This window comes from Anabrus simplex, chromosome 5 (assembly GCF_040414725.1).
Source record: "Anabrus simplex isolate iqAnaSimp1 chromosome 5, ASM4041472v1, whole genome shotgun sequence".
Classification (NCBI taxonomy): Eukaryota; Metazoa; Arthropoda; class Insecta; order Orthoptera; family Tettigoniidae; genus Anabrus; species Anabrus simplex.
Window position 1 is genome coordinate 372,832,009 of NC_090269.1, and position 22,565 is coordinate 372,854,573.

Consider the following 22,565-nt stretch of genomic DNA (forward strand, 5'->3'; position numbering starts at 1 on the left):
TAAAAGTCGGAAAACCCTTCATGCACATTAAAATCGGTATGAAACGGCAATCAGTTTGTTCAAAACTTGCGTTTCCGCAGGTGATATCCACACTACGGCTTACTTGTTTGTTATTTTTTTGTAATCCGATACTACGTGAAAGTGTATGTTTTATTTCATTCTGAAAAAAATATATTACCGTATTTCTCCGAATCCTTCAAAAAATTGATATCAGGCTCAAAAAGAAGTTTGTAAAATCATATGAATGCCTTTTTGTACAGTAGGCCTACACATTTTTAGATGCCGAACATTGACTTTCGTCACGCCGTATTTCTTCTGTGTTTTTTTTTTTTTTTTTTTTTTTTTTGCGGCTGCACAATTATTCTTTATTTCCATAGGTTTGAGGACCATTAACATAACATTGGCATCATAATACCGAAAAGAACTCGTTGAAAATGTTACGGTAATACCTATTCCATGCGTCTCTACAATACAACGATCCATCAGGAAATTATTCCTGCTGTCTATAAAACTGCTACTTCTATTACGCAGCATCAGATATAACTGGCTACCGCTACATGCACGTCTCGCTTATCGGGTTCAGCCAAATTCAGCGGCTAGCGATGTATAGGCCTAATCGCGAACGTTGAAAGTCAACGAACGAGTTTATTGTGCCACGGTATGGCCATTCCGCCCTTGCGATTTTCGTGCACATACCTCACAATTTCATCTTCTACTTTTTTAAAGCATCCTTGTTGCTGACCACTGAATGCATTTTTTGTACAGCACGCATTTATTTAGCTCTTTGTCTTCACGCTAACGCCAAATATTGGCTTTAGTTAGGCCTATACCGTATTTTCTTGCGGCTGCACAGTTATTCTACATTTCCGAGTGTTTAATAAACATTAACTTAAAATTGGCATCATAATATCGACTAGAACCCGTTGAAAAATTGCCGGCAATACCTTTTCCACGTATCTTTACAATACGACTATCTATTACGAAAATATTCCTGCTGTCTATAAACCTTAATTTTACTAAGTGTCATGTACAATGGACGCGTTATGACACTGTCACTGAGTAGCCATGGCTTTTCTAAGAATTCGAAAGGTCTCATGTTTTAATGCCATTCTGCAGTTTCGAAAAATACACAGGCACTGTACAACCGGTTGTCGCGGCTAGCGATGTGTGGTAAAGAGGCGGTCGTTTATTGTCAATGAGCTCTGTGCGCGTGTGAAAAGAAGCAGCGTAGTTACCGCGGTAGTTGCCAGTGGTATCCATTAACTTACTGTTAGGCCGCGATTGCAACAACCCTTGAGTTTTCGCATGAGATTCTGAGAAAAGAAAAAAAAAGTCTTGGATTCGGAGAAATACGGTATCACTCCAGAGATTTCTGTGGCAAACACCTCAGCTTTCTTCTTCAAACAGCATCACCTAATATGTAGCCTATCATGAAAACATATTTGAAACGAATGTAGAGAAATAACCTCGCGAAAAATTTACATGTAAATAGCCGTAACTAGATGCCAGAAGATATGAAATATCCTCTGAAATCAGTGATGTACTCTGCCATATCTTGAGGTGTATCACATTCTTACTTAATTCCCGTATATAACATTAAAATTAAGATATTGTCTATTTCAGTCTTTAATTTTAGCGAATTAACAACTGCTATCGGCCAAGTTATTTACGCATTTATTATGAAAACGTGTTATCCTCTTTCATTTCGAATTTTCTTTAGAGAACAGCAGTCGATGGGTATTACCAAAGCCCGGATTTCCATGCACTATCAAATCTCAAAAAATGCATGCATTCATGCACTATCATATGGCAAAACATGCGCAATAAACTGGAAAATATGCACCATCAAAATTGAGTTCCTTTTGAAACATTGTACAGAAACTACCCTAATTTCTCCATATTGTCTTGATTTAAGCCCATCCGTTTGTCTGTCAGCACATTCTTAAACACAGAAAATGATCTTTTTCCATCACAGGGAGTGATAGCTGCATACTTCAATGAAGACATTTGAACAAAATTAGGTCAAATTGTATATTTTGCATTTTCACCACAATACGTCTTCTATAAGCTTGACGAATTCAAAATCACGATTTGAATTAATTAATTTGTTCAACTTATCTCTAGCTGTGGCAGCTACTTCTCCGTGCGATGATTGCAGACACATTTGAATGTCCTCAGTAACTGGTAACGATTGCCTGCTGCGATATCAAAGACGTGTGACGAGCGAGAGTTCCGGGTAGGACATTCCAGGATAACAACGGTGGAGGCTTCAATGAACAACCAGAGTTTGTAAGCTGCTATCCCAGTAACGCGGTGCCACAGAAGTGCGATACAAGTTTTCTTTTGTTCGTCTAACAGACGAAAAATGAGCCATCAATGATTAATGCACAATTTACGGTTCAATTTATAGTAATGTACAATTGTAAAACTGGGACACCTCATTTCTAAGAATTAGATATCGACGTGGGGACTTCCAAAATACGTCATTATTTACTCAAGCAACAGATAAGAAAGTTTTTGGTTAATTGGATTATAGCACTTGTACCGTATGTAGGCTACTAACTTTGATTGCCACATAGGATGCCAGGAATACATTCTCTCTGTTTCTCAGTAATAGACATACTATATAGCCTTTAACGTGGAAAAATTGTCCCAAATTCTGCACACTAACATTCAGAAATGGCACTATCATGCATGTTAACAATTTATGTGCGTCAAAATCAGAATAAAAGTCATATTATGCAATATTAAACGTCCAAATATTCATTATTAAATCCAAAATCTTCCAAATATGCATTTGTACCCGCTCAAAGCCTGAGTCCCAACCAGCATTTATCTCAGGGAGTGTTACGGTCCGAATCTATCGCAACTAATACACAATAAAAAATATTTTGAGATGTAAGATCTCAAACTAAATGTAAGGGCGCCATCCAATCAGTACTACAGGGTTGAACGGGACACTCTAATCTTTAACTTTAAGGTTCATCATAAAACACACAAATTATATATATATTCAGATCAAAGGGAACTTATGAAGGCTCCGTCCTAGGAATGGGGACGGATATTTAAATGGTCACCAAGGGTTTACTATTCTACAAGAACAAGAACCTGGAACTGTTTCCTTGCAAATGCTAAAGGAGCATTTTATTTAAGTAAACAAAATAATTTTTACACACAATCAAAATCTGTTGACCCTTGATTTGCCAGTAATTTGGCAAATTATTCCTGAAAAATGATTACATAATATTTATCACTTTTGACCACCCTTCCATTTGAGTGGTGGAACCGTTGATATCTGAAGGTATCAGATTTACCTTCTTTAACACCGTGACCATATTTAGTCGTGGATCAATTACCTGTTGGCTAAGTGGGCGCGATCACATGAACTATGTTATCGCCTCCACTTTGATTGAGATGAGACCAACCCGGGAAACTACAAACTCTCCCCGGGTTCCTAACCAAGATATGCTAATCGTTAGTTGAAGGAAATGACAAAGCGACTCTAACCTAATGGTCCAGATGTAGGGATTCACCTTCATTTTACAACTCCTAACTTAACTTATTATTCTCAACAACTTGACATTATTACGTTAATTCGCCAGCCGACTTCCCTAGTATCATTCATCATCAGCATCCGAAATAATAAAATAAAATAAAAATAATAAAATAATAATAATAATAATAATAATAATAATAATAATAATAATAATAATAATTATAATAATAATAATAATAATTATAATAATAATAATAATAATAATAATTATTATTATTATTATTATTATTATTATTATTATTATTATCAACATTATTATTAACTAGCTGATGTACCCGTGCTTCGCTACGGGATTCTCAGAAAGACTGACTTGGTTGTTTTCCTAACCGAATTCAACATAGGTCATTACAAAAACGTCAGTAGGAATGTAGCGATTGAAATACAATCAATCAATCAATCAGTCAATCAATCAATCAATACTGATCTGCATTTAGGGCAGTCGCCCAGGTGGGAGATTCCCTATCTGTTGCTTTCCTAGCCTTTTCCTAAATGATTTCAAAGAAATTGGAAATTTATTGAACGTCTCCCTTGGTAAGTTATTCCAATCCCTAACTCCCCTTCCTATAAATGAATATTTGCCCCAGTTTGTCCTCTTGAATTCCAACTTTATCTTCATATTGTGATCTTTCCTACTTTTACAGACGCCATTCAAACTTATTCGTCTACTAATGTCATTCCACGCCACCTCTCTGCTGACAGCTCGGAACATACCACTTATAATACCAATATAATGGTCCGTTATTGGACATTATAAATTATCCAGCTAACTCATTCTTGGTTGCCTGCGTTTCGCCCTCGTGTGCTAAGTCAGGCTCGTCAGTTGGGACTCAGCACACCACCCAAGACGCAAGGCTAGTGCATACCGTGGAGGCCACTGCATAGGCTATTTGAAGCCACCAGCAGTGCCAATGCACTATGAGAGCTATGTCTCAATTTCCAAAAATAGATGCCTGCCTGGCCATCAAATGATGTAGATGTTGATTCCCATAGGGAACCTAAAATATTTGTCCTGAATGAGTAAATTTATAATTTTAGGTTCCCTATGGGAATCAACATCTACATCATTTGATGGCCAGGCAGGCATCTATTTTTGGAAATTGAGACATAGCTCTCATAGTGCATTGGCACTGCTGGTGGCTTCAAATAGCCTATGCAGTGGCCTCCACGGTATGCACTAGCCTTGCGTCTTGGGTGGTGTGCTGAGTCCCAACTGACGAGCCTGACTTAGCACACGAGGGCGAAACGCAGGCAACCAAGAATGAGTTAGCTGGATAATTTATAATGTCCAATAACGGACCATTATATTGGTATTATAAATTTACTCATTCAGGACAAATATTTTAGGTTCCCTATGGGAATCAACATCTACATCACATACCACTTAGTCGAGCAGCTCTTCTTCTTTTTCTCAATTCTTCCCAACCCAAACTTTGCAACATTTTTGTAACGCTACTCTTTTGTCGGAAATCACCCAGAACAAATCGAGCTGCTTTTCTTTGAATTTTTTCCAGTTCTTGAATCAGGTAATCCTGGTGAGGGTCCCATACACTGGAACCATACTCTAGTTGGGGTCGTACCAGAGACTTACTGTATATGCTCTCTCCTTTACATCCTTACTACAACCCCTAAATACCCTCATAACCATGTGCAGAGATCTGTACCCTTCATTTATAATCATATTTATGTGATTACCCCAATGAAGATCTTTCCTTAGCTGGAATAACCAGGTCGCAGACTGCCGTGAACACTCCTCTGTCATTATTCCGTTAAATATGCACACTACTCATTCCAATCGGTGCCTCAGAGTAGGGATTGAATAGCTCGAATACTATGATGAACCAGTGTGTTATGTACCAGATATATCAGAAAATGTATGAACCAGAGGAATGGCATGCTAAAGAAGAAAGTTGTCTTACTCCCCAGCTACTTCCTGCCAATATACAGGCAGGCTGTTACAGTCGGTACGACCAGGCGAGTTGCCCGTGTGGTTAGGGGCACGCAGCTGTGAGCTTGCATCCGGGAGATAGTGGATTCGAACCCCACTGCCGGCAACCATGAAGATGGTATTCCGTGGTTTCCCATTTTCACACCAGTCACACCAGGCTGCACCTTAAAGCCAAGACCGCTTCCTTCACACCACTATTCATTTCCTATCCCATCGTCGCCATAAGACCTACCTGTGTCGGTGCGACGTCAAGCAAATTAAGAAAAACTCGGTACGCAGCAGTAATCCTATCTATCGGGGATGAGAGAAAACAGAAGACAAAAAGCACATCACAACAAACAATGGTCAATGTAATGTTATTGTTGATAAAGTTTATGAGCTTTCTATATTGCAGGCCTTCACATTAGTTTTCTTTTGACTCTGTGATATTAGGGTGTCTTACAAAATTATATTGATATCGTAGACTGTAGTTCCTTATTCTCAGACTTTACATACCGATTTTCACTAAATTCTGTTTACCCATTTTCTCGTGACTCGGCGCTGATATGGACTTAGTAACAAAAATCCAAATTCTGATTATATGCGGTACGGTAACAATGTATAAGACATAAGTGATCGGAAATTTAATAACTTCTTACGTAACTACTACTAACTTACGACATAACTAAAGTTATGTTAGTTATGTAGTATTTATCGATATGACCACAAATAATATAAATAACTTATTTGAGAATTACATTTCAGGCCTTCCTCTAAATTACCATTTCACTCAACGTGAAGAAAATAATTTGTAGCCTAGATTGCAGTGGTTCATCACCCGACATCACATACCGATTTTCATTAAATTCTCTTCAGCCATTTTCTATTGATGCGAGTACAGACAGACAGACAGACAGACAGACAGACAGACAGAAATTACGGAAAATTAAAAAATGCATTTCCTTGTTACTGTCGACATGACCGATACAGAAATATCATTAATTTCAAATTCTGAGCATTGGACAGGCAAAACACTTATTGTATATATAGATTACATTTCACGCCTTCCCCTAAACTACCATTTCACTCAGTGCGAATAACATTATTGATAGTTTAGATTATAACGACCACTAATAAAATAAATATTTGACAATTAAATTTTAGGCCTTCCCCAAAACTACCATTTTTCTCAGCATGTATAGCCTATATTGTAGCGACTTATTTTCCATCTTTGTCTGGCGGTTTTCATCAAGACACGACCACTAATAACATAAATATTTGAGAATTAAATTTCAGGTCTTCCCCTAAACTACCATTTCACTCAGCGCGATTAAAATAATTTATAGCCTAGATTGTAGCGGTTCATCACCCGACTTTACATTCCGATTTTAATTAAATTCTCTTCAGCCGTTTTCTCGTGATGCGTGTACATACATACAGACAGACAGACAGACAGACAGACAGAAATTACGGAAAAGTAAAAAATGCATTTTCTTGTTACTGTGGACATAACCGATACAGAAATACCATTCTTTTCAAATTCTGAGCAATGTACAGACAAAACTCTTATTTTATATATATAGATAGTGGAAATCATGATTATCGTAACCCGTAATCATCCTCGCTATAATACTTCAACTTCTCGCTCTTATTATTCTCATAAAAAAAAAGTAGCTTCCTTTTTTATTCTTCTTCTCCTTCTTCAAATATTCTCATTATTATTATTAGTTAAAAATCTCAAATTTTTCATTTCAACTCCCAACATCATTATTATGTCCAAAATATTAAAAACAAGTAAATTCTTCTTCTTCTTCTTCTTCTTCTTCTTCTTCTTCTTCTTCTTCTTCTTCTTCTTCTTCTTCTTCTTCTTCTTCTTCTTCTTCTTCTTCTTCTTCTTCTTCTTGTATTTTTTATTATTATTATTATTATTATTATTATTATTATTATTATTATTATTATTATTATTAATTTAAAAACAATTAATTTCACTTGTTACATAGTAGTCCACTCTTAATATGTTTAACGCATAACCCCTTTTACAATTCCGATTTATTTTGGCACTAATCAATCCAGACATGATTTACTTGGAATATTATTATTATTAATATTCTTATGCTTTCAAGAATCTTTATTTTTATTCCCCATCTTTATAATTTAGTCACATACGTTCTCTCCCAAACAGAAATCACCAAGATCCGAATTCACATTGGTCGGGACATAATAGTGTTCGAACCCGCAACCTTATTTTCGTACTGTCGTTAATTCATGGAGACCATATGCTCCTAAGACAATTCTCAAATCCCATAACACCTCGCAGTTGGGCAAATACCTCCAATCTCTGCAAGTGTTAAATTATTCCTTCCTTTTCAATTTTGAAGTCCATTTATCCATCGGAACTCTTCAAAACATTTTCATTAATTAACCCTCGGTGTGTGGACTCTATTCTGCCACTCAATACACCGGTATAGAAATACAACTTCTATGTAGGCCTTAAGATCCATCTATTTCTTCATCAACATCAGTACAATTCACTTTTATTTCGGGCCGGATTTCTGTCCCACAAAACTCCAAATCTCAACTTTTGGCTCAAATCACTCTGGGCCTCAAACATAGCATGACCATATTATCAAAATGCCTATCTCGTTTCTACCAAAATTATTTATGATTATTATGGAGTCCAAAAACGTTAAATCAACAATTAGTGTTAAAATCGGATTCAATGCCCAAATTAAATATTCACGGCACATGTGATCTCCACGTTTAAATTACTTTAATTTGCAGTCATTCTATCCAACTAGGCCCATGCCTTTATTCTCAAAGATTATTATTAAACACGCCTATATACATTACCCAATATTAATGTAATACTTCAACACTTGTACAGATTATTATTATTATTATTTTGTTCACTGGCGAACTTCGCGATATTTACAAACAAATCAATGGACTGCATTCCGTCCCACAATAATTTAAATCACTTAGCAACCCTACCTCTGGATTATCTTAACAACAGGCCTTAATATCTATAAAAGTTCCGAAAACAGAAAAACACTTTGGAAGCACTTCTAAATGAATATTGACATTACGTGAAACGTGCTCCATATCATATCAAACAACTCAAGCACTTGAATGAACAAATCAACACTACTCTACTCTATTTAATAATCAAAATTATGATGAGTGCTTGATCTAATTATGTACATATTAATTTGTCCCTTTGTCTATCTATCTTTGAATTTATACGAGCCGGAAACGGCTCGTTTCACAATTAAGTTACATGATAAATTAATATGATTTCCTCCCCCTAACGATAGCAATCTACAAATATTTTAAAAGGTTACTCATCTCTGCCCTTGTAGTCTGCTAAAACCGGACGAGAAGCACAGGCCCCGTCCAGTCTTAGCCCTGCATCCTACTGGTTTTCATACCAGCTTGAAGAAGTAATCCAGTGCACTTTTCAGATTTACACATTTTGAATAAAAACAAATAAAATAACTGTTGCACTCTGGAATAATTTCCACCCTAAATTCTACACTCTCGGCCTTGTATCTAGCCCACTTAATGTAGATATACATTCTTCATTCCTTTCCCGGACACTAGGAACATGGGATACCTCGGGATCCCCTTTACAACGGCCCGTGCGCGCACTTGAATTTCCCGTCTCACGTTCGTGTAGCTGACCAGGTATCAGTTTAGAATCGACTGTTTACTAGGTGACATAAACACTCGTGACCGTTCTCACGTAACGCACTTCCTAATCTGTTGGTAGAATCTCACACTCCGTAAGTTATGCTTTACTGAGTCCTGTCTATTTGAAACACTTCATACTAGTATACTGCTCAAGACTGTAATATGAGCTACATCATGTCATGAATCACTGTACTATGTAACAATATAATACTTCGAACTCTACTCCACGAGTAAGTACACACACGCACCCCTGGCGTAATCACGGCTCGAACAAAATACCAGAAGTTGTCACGCACCCCAGGCGTGGTATCAGCCCGAGCACTTTGTCAGAAGTAGTTGTTAGTCCTTGTCCACGATCTCATATTTATACTTGTATCCCCTCCCTTCCGAGTTCAGCGGAGGTCACCTTAGGACGCGCAGTCCCGATATCCTCATATGACTATTTGCGCCTTTGCCAGTGGCTTAAATATGGGATTCAGTGATGTAATTATGTTCTCAAAGGCTCTGTACCAATTTTCAACTATTACCGTTCGCTGGTAAGTGATATATTTGCGAATTTAGCTGCCGTATCCCGGCTCAGGATTTCGCGCTCTATTGTGGCATCCTTTGCCTCCAGCCAATCAATGAATAGCGTCCATGAATTCTCAGAATTACACCATGCAATCTCCCGCAATTATTAACTTTTTATAAGTTTTATAATATAGTAAGGCTCCTAAATTCCACCTTATTCTGAATTGATAACTCACTTCCTACTATCAATTTAATTCGCGGAGTTAGCCTCGCTTGTGCTTTTTACAATACGAAGTTGGCGTACCTGCGACTGGTCGATGAATTTTACTATTGGTCCACCTAAACCACGGGACCGGGAAGGCTCATATTTTTTTCTTCCAGTGCCAACCCCGCGTTCAACTCCCGCTAGTACATGGAGATACCCTGCCATCATTTCTCAGAAATTTGCACCCGGCTCTTTGCGCTGTTGCCACTACCTATTCTGCCCGAGGCTATGAAAACTTTCCGCACCTTGTCAACAACTCGTGCCTTTCTCTTTCCCCCTTCGTCACAATTTCTGAGAATTCTAATTCTGCCGTTCATTGTGTTTGTTAATCTCAGTAGAGACAATAGTCTGTGCATGTTTCACCATACCATCTCGGCCTGGCCTGCTCTTACTGTATGTACAGTAAGATATTCTTATTCTGAAAATGAAATATATATTCCTCAATAATTCATCATAATTGCATGACGCTTATCACACCGCCACCAGGGCGCACATTATGCATGAATTTTCTCCTAAAATGGCCAAAACATGCAAACATGCACGGAAAAATGACGGTTATTTGGAATTGTTAAGTCGTAAAACGAATATTTGCAAAGTTTGAGAAGTGTAGCTAGGTTATTGAAAAACATGCATTTGCATGGAAATCCGGGCTCTAGGTATTACTAATCAACTCCAACATCGTCTTTGAATGTCAACGAGAGAGCTCGCAAATGCACAAAGTGAGAAAACTGTACTGTACCGAAGATGATCAATCGCATTTTGTTGCAAACGTTTCAGTTTTCTTATTCAAATAGCGGCACGTATCCTAACTTAACCGTACTATACGTATGATGAAAATCAAGCGCCAATAGAGAAAGTATATCTTTCTCGCTATAAATTTTCATAATAGCCTTTCCGTAATTTAACCAGACGCGACAAAATATAAACTAACCTCTGAAATCAATTAAACACTCTGCCATATCTCGAGGTGTATCCCATTCTTAATTGCAGTATTTCGCCTGAAAATTAAGCGGTCGTTTGGTCGGCCTTAATTTTTAACGAGTTAACAACCGTTATCGGACACGTTATTTACGCATTTATTACGAAAATAATTATGTTCTCCTTCATTTCGAATTTTCTTTACGGAACAGCTGTCGACGGGTATTACTAATCGACTCCGACATCGCCTTCGAATGTCGACAAGAGAAATTGCTAGTGCACATAGCAAGAAAACGATGCCGAAGGTAATCAATCACATGCAGTATCAACGCTGGGGTGCATAAATATCGGTAACGGAAAAAATCGCGCGCGCTTAATCACTCGTAATAACGGATGCGCTAGTGATAGGGTTCTCGCTGTAACCGAAGGACGATACACAGTTTAATATAGGAATTTTGAAGGGACAGAAATAAGTCGTCGCTAGAACGGAGTTCTCGTTATATGCCGTACTCGCTATATCGGACTTCTACTGTATATGTTATTACTATGTAGAGCTTGAATTGTCTCGTGCAGTTGCCATGAGAAGTTGCTAGTGAAATGAGATTGGCAGGTTCCATGAGGCACTGGATAAGGCAGTGTCGGCCCTGATATTTTAGGGGTAGCGATCCTGCTTTTTACCGGGAGGCTCCGATTTCAGTTCCAGGATAGGTTGGGGATGTTAACGTAGATTTGAGGGCTCGTTCAAGGTCCACTCAATCTACATGGGAACAATGAAAGAGCTATCTTATGGCAAGAAGGTGGCCCTGTTCTAGGAAGCTAAGAGTAATATCAGAGAGGATTCATTGTGCTGGCCACACTTTACCTTGTAATCTGAGGCCTTTGGCTGAGTATCAGTCATTTAGTAGGCCAAGGCTTATCAGGTCTGTAGTGCCATGGGATTTGATTTTGAGTTTGGTTATGACAAGTAACTGAGAAAGTTGTTTTTAATTATTAGCAGATACAATGCCAGGATTGGAATATTTCAAAATGTTTCAAGCTTTCAGTGGAGAGATGACTTGGAATGATGTTAGTAGATGAGAAAAAGCTTCAGGGGAGTTTTTAAAAGTAGGAAAGATCATAAAATGAATTGAAATTCAAGAGGACAAAGTGGAGCAAATTTTTATTTATAGGCAGAGGTTTAGGGATTGGAGTAATTTCTCAAGGGAGATGTTTGATACATTTCCAACTACTTTAAAATCATTTAAGAACAGACTAAGTGAAGATCTGATAGGGAATCTGTCATCTGGACAACAACCCTAAATGCAGATCAGTATTGATTGATTGATTGATTGATTTAGTGTAGAACCTAATAATATTTGGCTTTGGCTGAATAGCAGTCATTTAGTAGGCCAAGGCTTAACAGGCCTGTAGCACCATGGGATTTGATTTTGAGTAGCAGAGTACATCATAACTAGAATCCAGTTCACAAAATCTCTAAGGGCCTGTACTACGACAGCCAGATAAAAGTGCGGTTTAAATTTATGTTGCAGTTTGCACATTTATCTGGAAGTTTGGATGGAAACGCATACTACGACTTCCATTTATGTGCAATCTGGGAGAATATTCTTGAGGTTAGCTATGCCGAAGTTGTAGAGGCAGTTAACGCTCTTATCTGGGACTTCGCTCCTATCGGGGACACTACTGTAAAGAATCAAGATGAATCTACATCTGCATGATGCTGTACGAAATTAAGTTGTTACAATGTAATCCATGTATATATTTATAAAGTATGTCATGCTTCCTGTCCAGCTATCACAGAATTCTTTAAAGATTTCCCGAGCTAGCAAGTTGTTGCTACTGACTATACCAGTTGCACACAAGCACTTATCAGCAAGCTTCATGGGTAGCCGTGGTCGTTAGGGTATCATCTTTTGCTGCTATGCAATTTTTCGTGGGTTCGAGTCCCATGAGTCGAACATTTTTTTACCTTCTAAATGTTATTTGGTAGGGTATTAGAGGTGATAGTGCACATTTCCTAATCATTAAAATGCGTGTCAAAAGCGTGGGTTCTATTCCAAATCCATCCACGATGCACAGACGCACATATGGAGTAAAGGTTTACGACGTTGTTCATGGCGATTCGTCCTCAAATGAGGATGTTAAGGAGCTTTTACTTCAAAACAACTTGCTACTAAAGTATTTACGCTAAAGTGGGATAAATGCTTGCCAATTACTATTCTCACATTGTATTGAAAAGAAAGAAACTAACTACTTATTCAACGAGCAACAATAAATTGAATTAATAAAATTAATGATCCTATGCTGCATCAGTGGCATTAATTACGAATATAAACTTTATTTTCGCCGTAACGCGCATCCTCGTAAATAGTACTAGACAAAAATTTATACATGACCTGAATCTTAACTTTCGCGTTCAGGTTACATTTTCAGTCTCTTTATTTTCTATAACAGTTTCAGTTTCGTTATACAGTTAATTAATTTTAACATTTCTTCGTATGTGAATATTTGTCCTAATTCTGTTTTTGACCTGAACTTCCACATTATAGCTTAATAAGAGTCTGATATTGGATTCTAGTAATACAATTTCAAAAGGAATAGAGCTAAACAAACGAATTCACCAGGGAACACGTATACCACCGTGCTAAATTTCACTGTATTTTCAGTAACCTTATTACCTTCCCAATAAAAATGTCACTACATCTTCCGCATTACAATACCGTCGTAAAAAACTGTTGGTAATACGCAAGAAAATATTTAACTTCTAGTTTGCAAAACTGCAGCCTACGTATCTGGCTGTTTACCTGACAGTCATAGTACAGGCCCTAAGGAATACTTGATTCTTCAAGATAAAGAAGAGTTGGCACTGTAATTTTTAGTTGGTAGAAATCTTGTGGTTTGTACATAGGAATATAATAGCAGGGGAAGAAAACTACCTAAACAGCTCTCTAATTGCTGGCAACCAGATACAGTATTGCTTTATTGATAATTAGTGTCCTTGATAACATTCTTGGGATTGTAGTGTTCTCTTCCCTGTCCTTCATTGTCCCCATTTATTCTCTCTACAAATTCATGCTCGCCTGATTACTAGATAGTTCACTCGATGTGTCAGTATATACATACATTGAGTAGCCAAAAGTCATGGGAAGACACTGAATGTGATGTTAATAATGAGTTGCTCCATCGTGACCCCTCAAAACGGCAGCAGTACGGCGAGACACAGACTCTACAAGGTGTTGGAATCGTTGTGGAGGGATCTGGACCCACGCATCTTGCATTGCTACCCACAATAGGTCTTGTGTTGTTGGTGCAGGGGTCATGGAGCATACACCAGCATTGACAGCATCCCATAAATGCTTGATTGGATTAAGATTGGGGGATCTGGAGAGCCAATCCATGGTCGTAACTTCACTGGAGTGCTCTTCCAACCGGCTGCGTGCCACCACAGAGCGGTGACAAGGAACATTGTCCTGTTGAAATATGGCATCTCCATGAGGGTACTCTAGGGCCAGAAAGGGATGTAGATTGTCTGAAGGAATGTCCACATAACATGCACCTGTCAGCGTTCCCTGCAGCTGGACATTGGGGTCTAATTATGACCGTGAGAGCGCCACCCAGACCAGAACTGAGCCACCTCCCACCTGGACACAACCTTGTTGACACACAGGATCCATAGCTTCATGGGGCATATGCCACACTCTCACCCACCCATCAGCTCAATACAACTGGAACCGGGATTCATCGGACCATACCACACGCCGCCACTTTCCATGGTCCATTGCCAATGCTAGCGGGCCCATGCACGTTGTTGAGCTCTGTGTCAAGGTGTCAGCAAAGGGACACGAGTTGGTCGTTGGCTGGTGAAGCCTATGCGGTGCCGTTACCTCTTTACAGTCCTGGCAGAAATGGGTTCCTGACTCCCAACACGAAATCGGCAATAGTCGTCACTATTCAAATATAGGGAAGCCATTGGGACCGTTGGCGAGGCGTTCTCTGTTGATGACGGTGACGTAGTACCGTACTGCATGGAGTACAGATGCCACATCTGGAAATCGGCGGCCTCAGAGAGGTTGCTTCAACTTTGGAAACAGGTCGAAGTCACAAGAACTCGAGTCTGGTAAGTATGGAGGGTATTCCGTGACGTCATCATGCAACACGATAGGATGATCGTCTCACAATAAACTAATACCAATATAAATGGTCCGTTATTGGACATTATAAATTTTCCAGCTAACTCATTCCTGGTTGCCAGCGTTTCGCCCTCGTGTGTTAGGTTGGGTTCATCAGTTGGGACCTAGCACACCTACCAAGACGCTGGCTAGTGCATACCGTGGAGGCCACTGCGTAGGCTACTTGGAGCCACTGGCAGTGTAAATGCACTATGAGAGACTTTGTCTCTTTACCAAAAATTGATGCCTGCTTGGCCATCAGATGATATAAATGTTAATTCCCAATCTGAAATATTTGTCCCGAATGAGTAAATTTATAATACCAATATAAATGGTCCGTTATTGGACATTATAAATTTTCCAGCTAACTCATTCCTGGTTGCCAGTGTTTCGCCCACGTGTGCTAGGTTGGGCTCATCAGTTGGTACCTAAAATTTATAATGTCCAATAACGGACCATTTATATTGGTATTATAAATTTACTCATTTGGGACAAATATTTCAGATTCCCTATGGGAATCAACATCTGTATCATCTGATGGCCAAGCAGGCATCAATTTTTGGTAAAGAGACATAAAGTCTCTCATAGTGCATTTACACTGCCGGTGGCTCCAAGTAGCCTACGCAGTGGCCTCCAGAGTATGCACTAGCCAGCGTCTTGGTAGGTGTGCTAGGTACCAAAGCATACGTAGAGAACCTATTGCACTAACAATAGGTCTGAGGGGAATGTTGTCTTTATGGATCTTTGGAAGTCCATATATCTAGGTGGCACTATGTCCCCTGGGGTCAGATGTTTAGCCTCCTCTTTTGGATTTGAGGATAGCCTTAAGAGCTTTACAGTGGACTTTGACACACGAGTGGTAGGGTCATGTCAGCTCAGTCTGTAAACAGGCTCTGACAATATAGCCAAGATCTTATTCTTATATTCGCCAGTGTCCATAACCACCATCACATTACCCTTATCAGCTGAGAGAATGACCAGTTCAGAATCGTCTCTAAGTTCCTTCAGAGCTCTCCTCTCGCCTCTTGTTAAATTGGGTGCGGGTACAGTAGTGGACCTTATGAGTCTCGCATATTTCTGTCTTAACTCCTCAGCCTCATCCATAGGTAGTCTGTGGATGGCTGCCTCAATGGAAGTAATTAATTTCTCAGGGGGAATTTTAGAGGGAGCGACATTGAAATTAAGACTCCTAGCTGGAACTGCTGTTTGGTTCTCGTCCAAGGATTTCTGGGAAAGATTGATGACAGTTTTGCCAGCATCCGGGTTCGTATGAGAGACTGCCTGTTTCTGAGCCAACCGAAGGAACTTAGATTTCTGTCTGAATGACACCTGGTTGAATTTACGTTCAGCCTGTGTAGCAGTAATGCGATTGAAAGACAATCACAATTCCAGCGAGAGTGTGTTGCTTAACAGCAGGTGTAAGTGAAACAACTCTCGGGAGACTAAGTCCAGTTCCTTATGAGTGTAATGCTCCCTCTCGATCACAAGAGCCTTGCTAGCGTGCTGATATATTCTCCTGGCCTTAGAAGTATTTAATGTTTGCTTCAGCTTCACACAGTTGGGAATGATATTATGGTCCCGGTATCTCAGCAGAAAGCATAAAGAAAAAAGTAGAATAGATTTCTTTCCCCTTAATTTGTCGAATTTTGAAGCCTTCTTAAAAGTATCTTCCCCATAGAGGTTTTTAATGTTACCTTTGATGCTTTCACGGCCCGTACTTATAGACATGATATAGGCTTTTTGGGTTTATGCCGTGTCAAGAAAATAAGGCAAAATTCTTTATGTTTCACAGAGAACTTTGCTCTGCATCTTCAGAATAAAATCTCAACTGTTCACGAGGAAGACTTCTCCAAGAATGAAAGTTTGAATTTAGAGATTACTAATAGAAGTGTAAGCGGTACGTTCATCCGTCACCAGATGGCTCACCATAGACAGTACAGCACTAGCATTCGAAGCAGAAGGTGATGACACCATCAGAATCAGTCTCAGAGGGGTCACATAACAGGTGTGCTCACATTATGAAAATATGACACTGACACAAGCATGCAGAGCAAAATTGTCTGCGAAACGTAAAGAATTTCACCTTATTTTCTTGACACAGCATAAGCCCAAAAAGCCTGTATCATGTCTATAAGTGCGGGCCGTGAAAGCATCAATGGTAACAAGTTAGTGGTTTGATTACTTTCTTGCCGGTCCTTGTTACATGTTCCCCAAATTTGTTTGATGTTTCTTGCTATGTCTAGTGCATTTTGGCTGTACAGTTCAGTGCACAGGAAGAAGATTACTACCACCACCCAGATTGCAACACAGCTTATTGAAGATGCTGTTCCTAACAGTTACATCAACTGGAACTGTAGGAAGGCTAACAGAACGGCATTTTTTTACAAGACATTCCTTCTACAACTTGAAGTATACTGCTAGGATATCCCACGTTTGCAGCATGAGAGGTAAGAAATTGAGTGCGAAAGCTTCTCTAAGGGAGACACGTTGTCAATGTGAGCAGTGCAGTGATGCGCTGTGTATGGATCGGTGCTTCAAAATCTTGTCACACGAAGAAAATATGATTCCATGTAATAATGGTGTAAAATATAACTTACTATAAATTCAATCCATAGTGTTAATAAGTGAAATGATACAATTTTACAAACATTAATCCTTTGTTTATTTTTTCTTTTATGTGACTTTGACATGGTTTAAGAAAACCGTGTAAGATTAGGGATTTATTAGGAATAATTGTGTTTTTATTTATGTGTTATTGCAGAAGAATGTACCTTCAAAATGGGCCGATGACCTTAGATGTTAGGCCCCAGCAGCAGAATCTTTGAAATAGTTTCAGCTGCCTGAAGTACGAACAAGGCCACTTTCTCATGTGTACCCCCTTCTTGGATTTTCTACTGTCCATTGACTCATGTTTTCTGCAACACCTGGTTCAGCAAATTCATTACCTTCCAGCTAAATTCTGTGAGGTTGTTTCCAGAATCGCCTTCATGTGCCTTCAAGCTATAAGGGGATTGTGGGCGACAAACTGACAGACCCATCTGCGAAGGAAGCCGTATTTTTACACGTATGAATGTACTTACTAGGGATATTTCTTCTAGCTACATCACAGCTTCGTAGCTTCCTGGGAGTCCGAGTGGCTAGCTGTTCAAATTTCCAGCAAGCTGAGAACAATTAATAAGACAACTGGCATGTGGCAATTTTTTCTAACCTTCATGGAGAGAGGCTGAGCATAGGTCAACTTCAAGAGTGTAGAATACCATTGTGTAATGTGGTGCTGAATTCATGATGGCCCACATTCTCTTAGAGTGCACCGATCTCTCTGGCCTAAGATGGAACATTGGCCTGCAGGAAACATTCAGACTCATACTAGCCAATGTTGAGAATACTGTTAATCTGGTCATTCACTTTATTTGTGAGAGTACTTTAATCAAGTGCTTCTAAATTTCAAGTGTTCTGTTACTTGCATTACTTTTAATGTGATTGAATCCATTTTTCCTTAATAATAAAATATTTTTCTTTTTACTTACATATACCTTCATTAAAGACTGTTATGCCTTTCAGCGTTCAGTCTGCAAGATTCGGTGAGTTACCAATGCCTCCACAATCCTCAGTTTGTAACTAACTGTATGAATTAGTTTATTCCTTTATCTTTTATCTTTGAACCATTAGAAACTGAGTCTGACCATTGTTGTCTTGGTCCCCTCTATGTTTCTTGCTCTCCATGACCAAGTCCACTATTCTCCTAGATACCCTATCCTCCTCCATTCACCTTACATGATGCCACCCTCAAAGCCGGTGTATGTGTACTGCTTCATCCATCGAGTTTATTGCTAACTTAGCCTTTACCTCCTCACTCTGAGTACCCTCCTGGTGTTGTTCCCACCTGTTTGTACCAGCGATTGTTCTTGTTACCTTCATGTCTGTTACTTCTAACTTACAAATAATATATCTTGAGTTCACCCAGTCTCTGCTCTCATACAGCAAAGTTGCCCTGAAAACTGACCAGTGTATTATTGTGCTTCATGTAGGTTATTAACTGGCACCTCAAAGGGCTGCCCAGAAGTGAGTGAGATTATTTTTTTGTTTCAAGTTTGCTGTTTGCTTCATATTTATTTTATGGTTTGATCAATTGTGTTGCACGTAGTCAGTTGTGAGTTCTTACTACCCAAGTCACTAATATTGAACCTGTGAAATTAATATGTAATGATACAACTTGATAACCTTTAATTGGGCTATGAATAATTTTGCAGCTCCAAGCAGAATTAACAAGAAACTGTCATCCAGCATTCTCAGGTTTTCATTGGATACTGCAGGGCTCTCACTGGTGCAGCTTGAGTCAAGGAATATTTCCTCTTGGGCTACTGAAGATGTCATTGGTGCGGCACAATGCAAGGAACATTAAAGCCGCACCATATGGTAATATTTAGAGAAGCACAATAATATAGTTTTGACCGGGAGATGAATACTGTTGATTGCAACTGCGAACTCACTACATTAGCCTTGCTGCACCTTGTTTCAATCTCACTTATTATAATACCATCCTGGGAGAACACAAATCCGAAGTAATTCTTCCAAGTGTTATGCAGGTGTAATAACCCATGAAAGAAAGGAGGCAGTCTCCTGGTAGTTCTCCACGAGAAAATTTCTTCCTTGCAGAACATCTGCAATTGAAAACAGTATAGTAAAACCTTGATGCATCGTTTTTCAAGGGAGAGGGGGAAAATGACGAAGGATGGCGGAAAACAATAAATGTGGGAACCATAAAAAATATGGGAAAGTGAAATAATAAAATACAGGTACTGTATTTGAACAGTTTTCTTTATGTAAATCTAATAATAATACTGAGTGATGCATGATAGGCGACCAGCTCGTCCATAAAAATGCAGCCCTACCTATGATAAATTCTAATGTTGAAGATGGCACACACACACACTCTCTCTCTCTCTCTCTCTCTCTCTCTCTCTCTCTCTCTCTCTCACACACACACACACAGAGCCCCCGAACCGCCGGAATTAACCAAGGAAAGTGAAAATCCCCGGCCCGATTGGGACCTCTTGGACCAAAGGCCAGTATGTGCTAACAATTTAGCCATGGAGCCGGACATGCTCATAATATACGTAACGGCATCAAAATATTCCAACCATGATATACGCGATGAAAATAAAAGGTGTGACTTTTACGCTGTTTCGTTTCACTTTTCTTTACATCTCGTAATAACTGAAACCTTTAAGGTCAGTTCTTTTATTACAAAATTATGATATACAAGGATATTATGGTGATATCCTGCATTTTGGTAAAGATTCTGGAGACCCTTTGTGGATGATAGGGTTTAGATTAGAGATCCAACATGGTGCGGCTCGGACTATGTCAGAGATGTTAGAAATACAGCACGGCATGTCTCGGACGATGTCACAGTGGGCTATGTGAGCCTGTCAATTTAGGAACAAGTTACAAGACCGGGCTAGTGAAAAAACTATAGGTCTTGCTTGGTTAGGTCCGGCTTGTAACAAGAAAACGTCAGTTCCGGGAACGATGCGTCGAGGTTTTACTGTATAACAAACCCTCAAGTTATGCCACCCGGTAGGAATCCATAATTTGATTTTATGTACAAAAGTTTACCTGCAGATCTACTGTCAGGAGGTTCCTGTGCAAGTTTGATGTAAACTATGAACATCAAAGGTGAAGGATTACAGCCTTGTCCAATCTCTGTATTACTTTGAACCACTGTCCTAATTTTCCTCGGTTTAAATTTCATGTCTGTTAGGTGGTTTTTGATCCCCTCCCCATGGAAATTCTAAGTTCCCATAGAGGGAATTAGATTCTTTTCCACCAATAGAGCATATCAAAAATCAGATCAAAAATTAGATGGATGGCTTTTCCGGCGTTTGCTCTATTAACCAGCGTTTCGTCTTAGGTCTGACACTAGACTCTTCAGAGTGGGATGTGTCAGACCCTACCCACTGACGCTGGGGTGTATGCAGGTGAACTTATCAGAAGCTTATTTTCAATAAATAAGCTTCTGATAAGTTCACCTGCATACACCCCAGCGTCAGTGGGTAGGGTCTGACACATCCCACTCTGAAGAGTCTAGTGTCAGACCTAAGACGAAACGCTGGTTAATAGAGCAAACGCCGGAAAAGCCATCCACCCCTCCCCATTGCGCTTAGCACTTCCCATCCATAGCGTACTTAAGCGCAGTAGGTTTTTCAATGAAATTTGTCAAATAGGTGGATGGCCAAGCATAGCCTAGTTAATTTTTACTCTGGTGTGTTCCTCCTTGAGGCCACTCATGTTAGCTTCCTTCTTCCAAGTGTTCATCATCATCATAGGTTGTTCTGCCATGCAGCAGGTCCAATCATGGCTGTGACCTCCATATCTCTCGATCTTGTGCCCTTTTCTTCACTTCTGCATAATCTTCCTTTCTTTTCCTAATGCTGTCTAATAACTGATATTGTCTCCTTCCTCTTCCTCGTTTTCCTTTTATCATCTCTTCAATTGCTACTTGTAGTAAAGTGTCGTGTCTTCGATTATGCCCTATCCAATTTTTCTTCCTATTTTGGATTACGGTCAGCATGCTCCTCACTTCCCCCACTCTCTTCAGAACCTCCTCATTTGATATTTTATCTTCCCATACTCCATATGTAACACCTTGCAAGCCTCTTCCTCAGATCTTTTTCTAACGGGCCACAAAACAGCTTTTTCTTCTTGTTGAAGCTTTCCTTGGCTAAGGGAATTCAAGCTTTTATGTCTGTTATAAAGTGAAGGCCTTCAGTCACAATACTTCCAAGATACTTAAACTTATTCACCTGTCCAAGTGTTATGCAGGTGTAAATAACCCATGAAACATAGGAAGCAGTGTCCTGGTAGATCTCCAAGAGAAAATTTCTCACTCTGCAGAACATCTGCAATTGAAGACAGTATAGCAAATCCAAAATTTGATTTCATGTTCAAAACGTTTACCTGCTAGTTCACTGTCAGAGGTGCCTGTGCCTGAGGCCGCGTCACCACCAAACGTGTTAACCCATTGCCTTGCAATGACGGTAATTCCGTCATTGTCCGCGGGTTCCCATAAATGCAATGATGGAAATTTCCGTCCACTCTCCTTATTGCTTTTGTTGAGGTTTCCATGGATTCATATCGATATTTCTTTGCAATCCCAACATGTCTATGAGATGTTGGTAATCGTATTTCAGCTATCTTTGCCCTTCAGCTACGTATTTCGCCGCCAAAGAGTCTAAATACGATCGAGTAAATTGCCGCGTAAAGCTTTAGTGAAGGTAAAGTCAACGTCATGGCCGAGTCAGATGAAGCTCGAATATTACGTTTTTTGGAGGAAAGCGACGTCAGTGATGGTTTTTCCGATGAAAGTGATACTGAATTACCTTCCAGTGACGTTAGCATTAGTAGTTCCGAAGAATTAGATGACATTACTGTATTGGAGAAAATGAAGACGGGGACGCAGGTGAACGTGTGCATAACCTAGAAGACTGGAAGTGGACACAAACAGACAATGTACCAAAGTGTATAAAGTCTGCT

The 22,565-nt window shown here is 39.4% G+C and overlaps 1 protein-coding gene across 6 annotated transcripts in view; it reads left to right on the forward strand.

Moving 5' to 3' along the window:
• Positions 1–22,565, forward strand: part of LOC136874940 (zinc finger protein 723) — a 108,432-nt gene that overhangs the window by 74,501 nt on the left and 11,366 nt on the right. The window contains exons 6-7 of one of the 6 annotated variants that reach the window (XM_067148654.2): positions 17,273–17,476; positions 17,791–18,500. The exons of 2 other annotated variants lie outside the window; for them this stretch is intronic. In XM_067148654.2, coding sequence (XP_067004755.1) covers positions 17,273–17,450 — 178 coding nt within the window. In that variant the 3' untranslated portion in view covers positions 17,451–17,476; positions 17,791–18,500. Of the gene's footprint in view, positions 1–17,272; positions 17,477–17,790; positions 18,501–22,565 lie in introns of those variants that run through there. 3 more of the 6 variants (XM_067148656.2, XM_067148655.2, XM_067148657.2) reach the window with 3 other exon arrangements.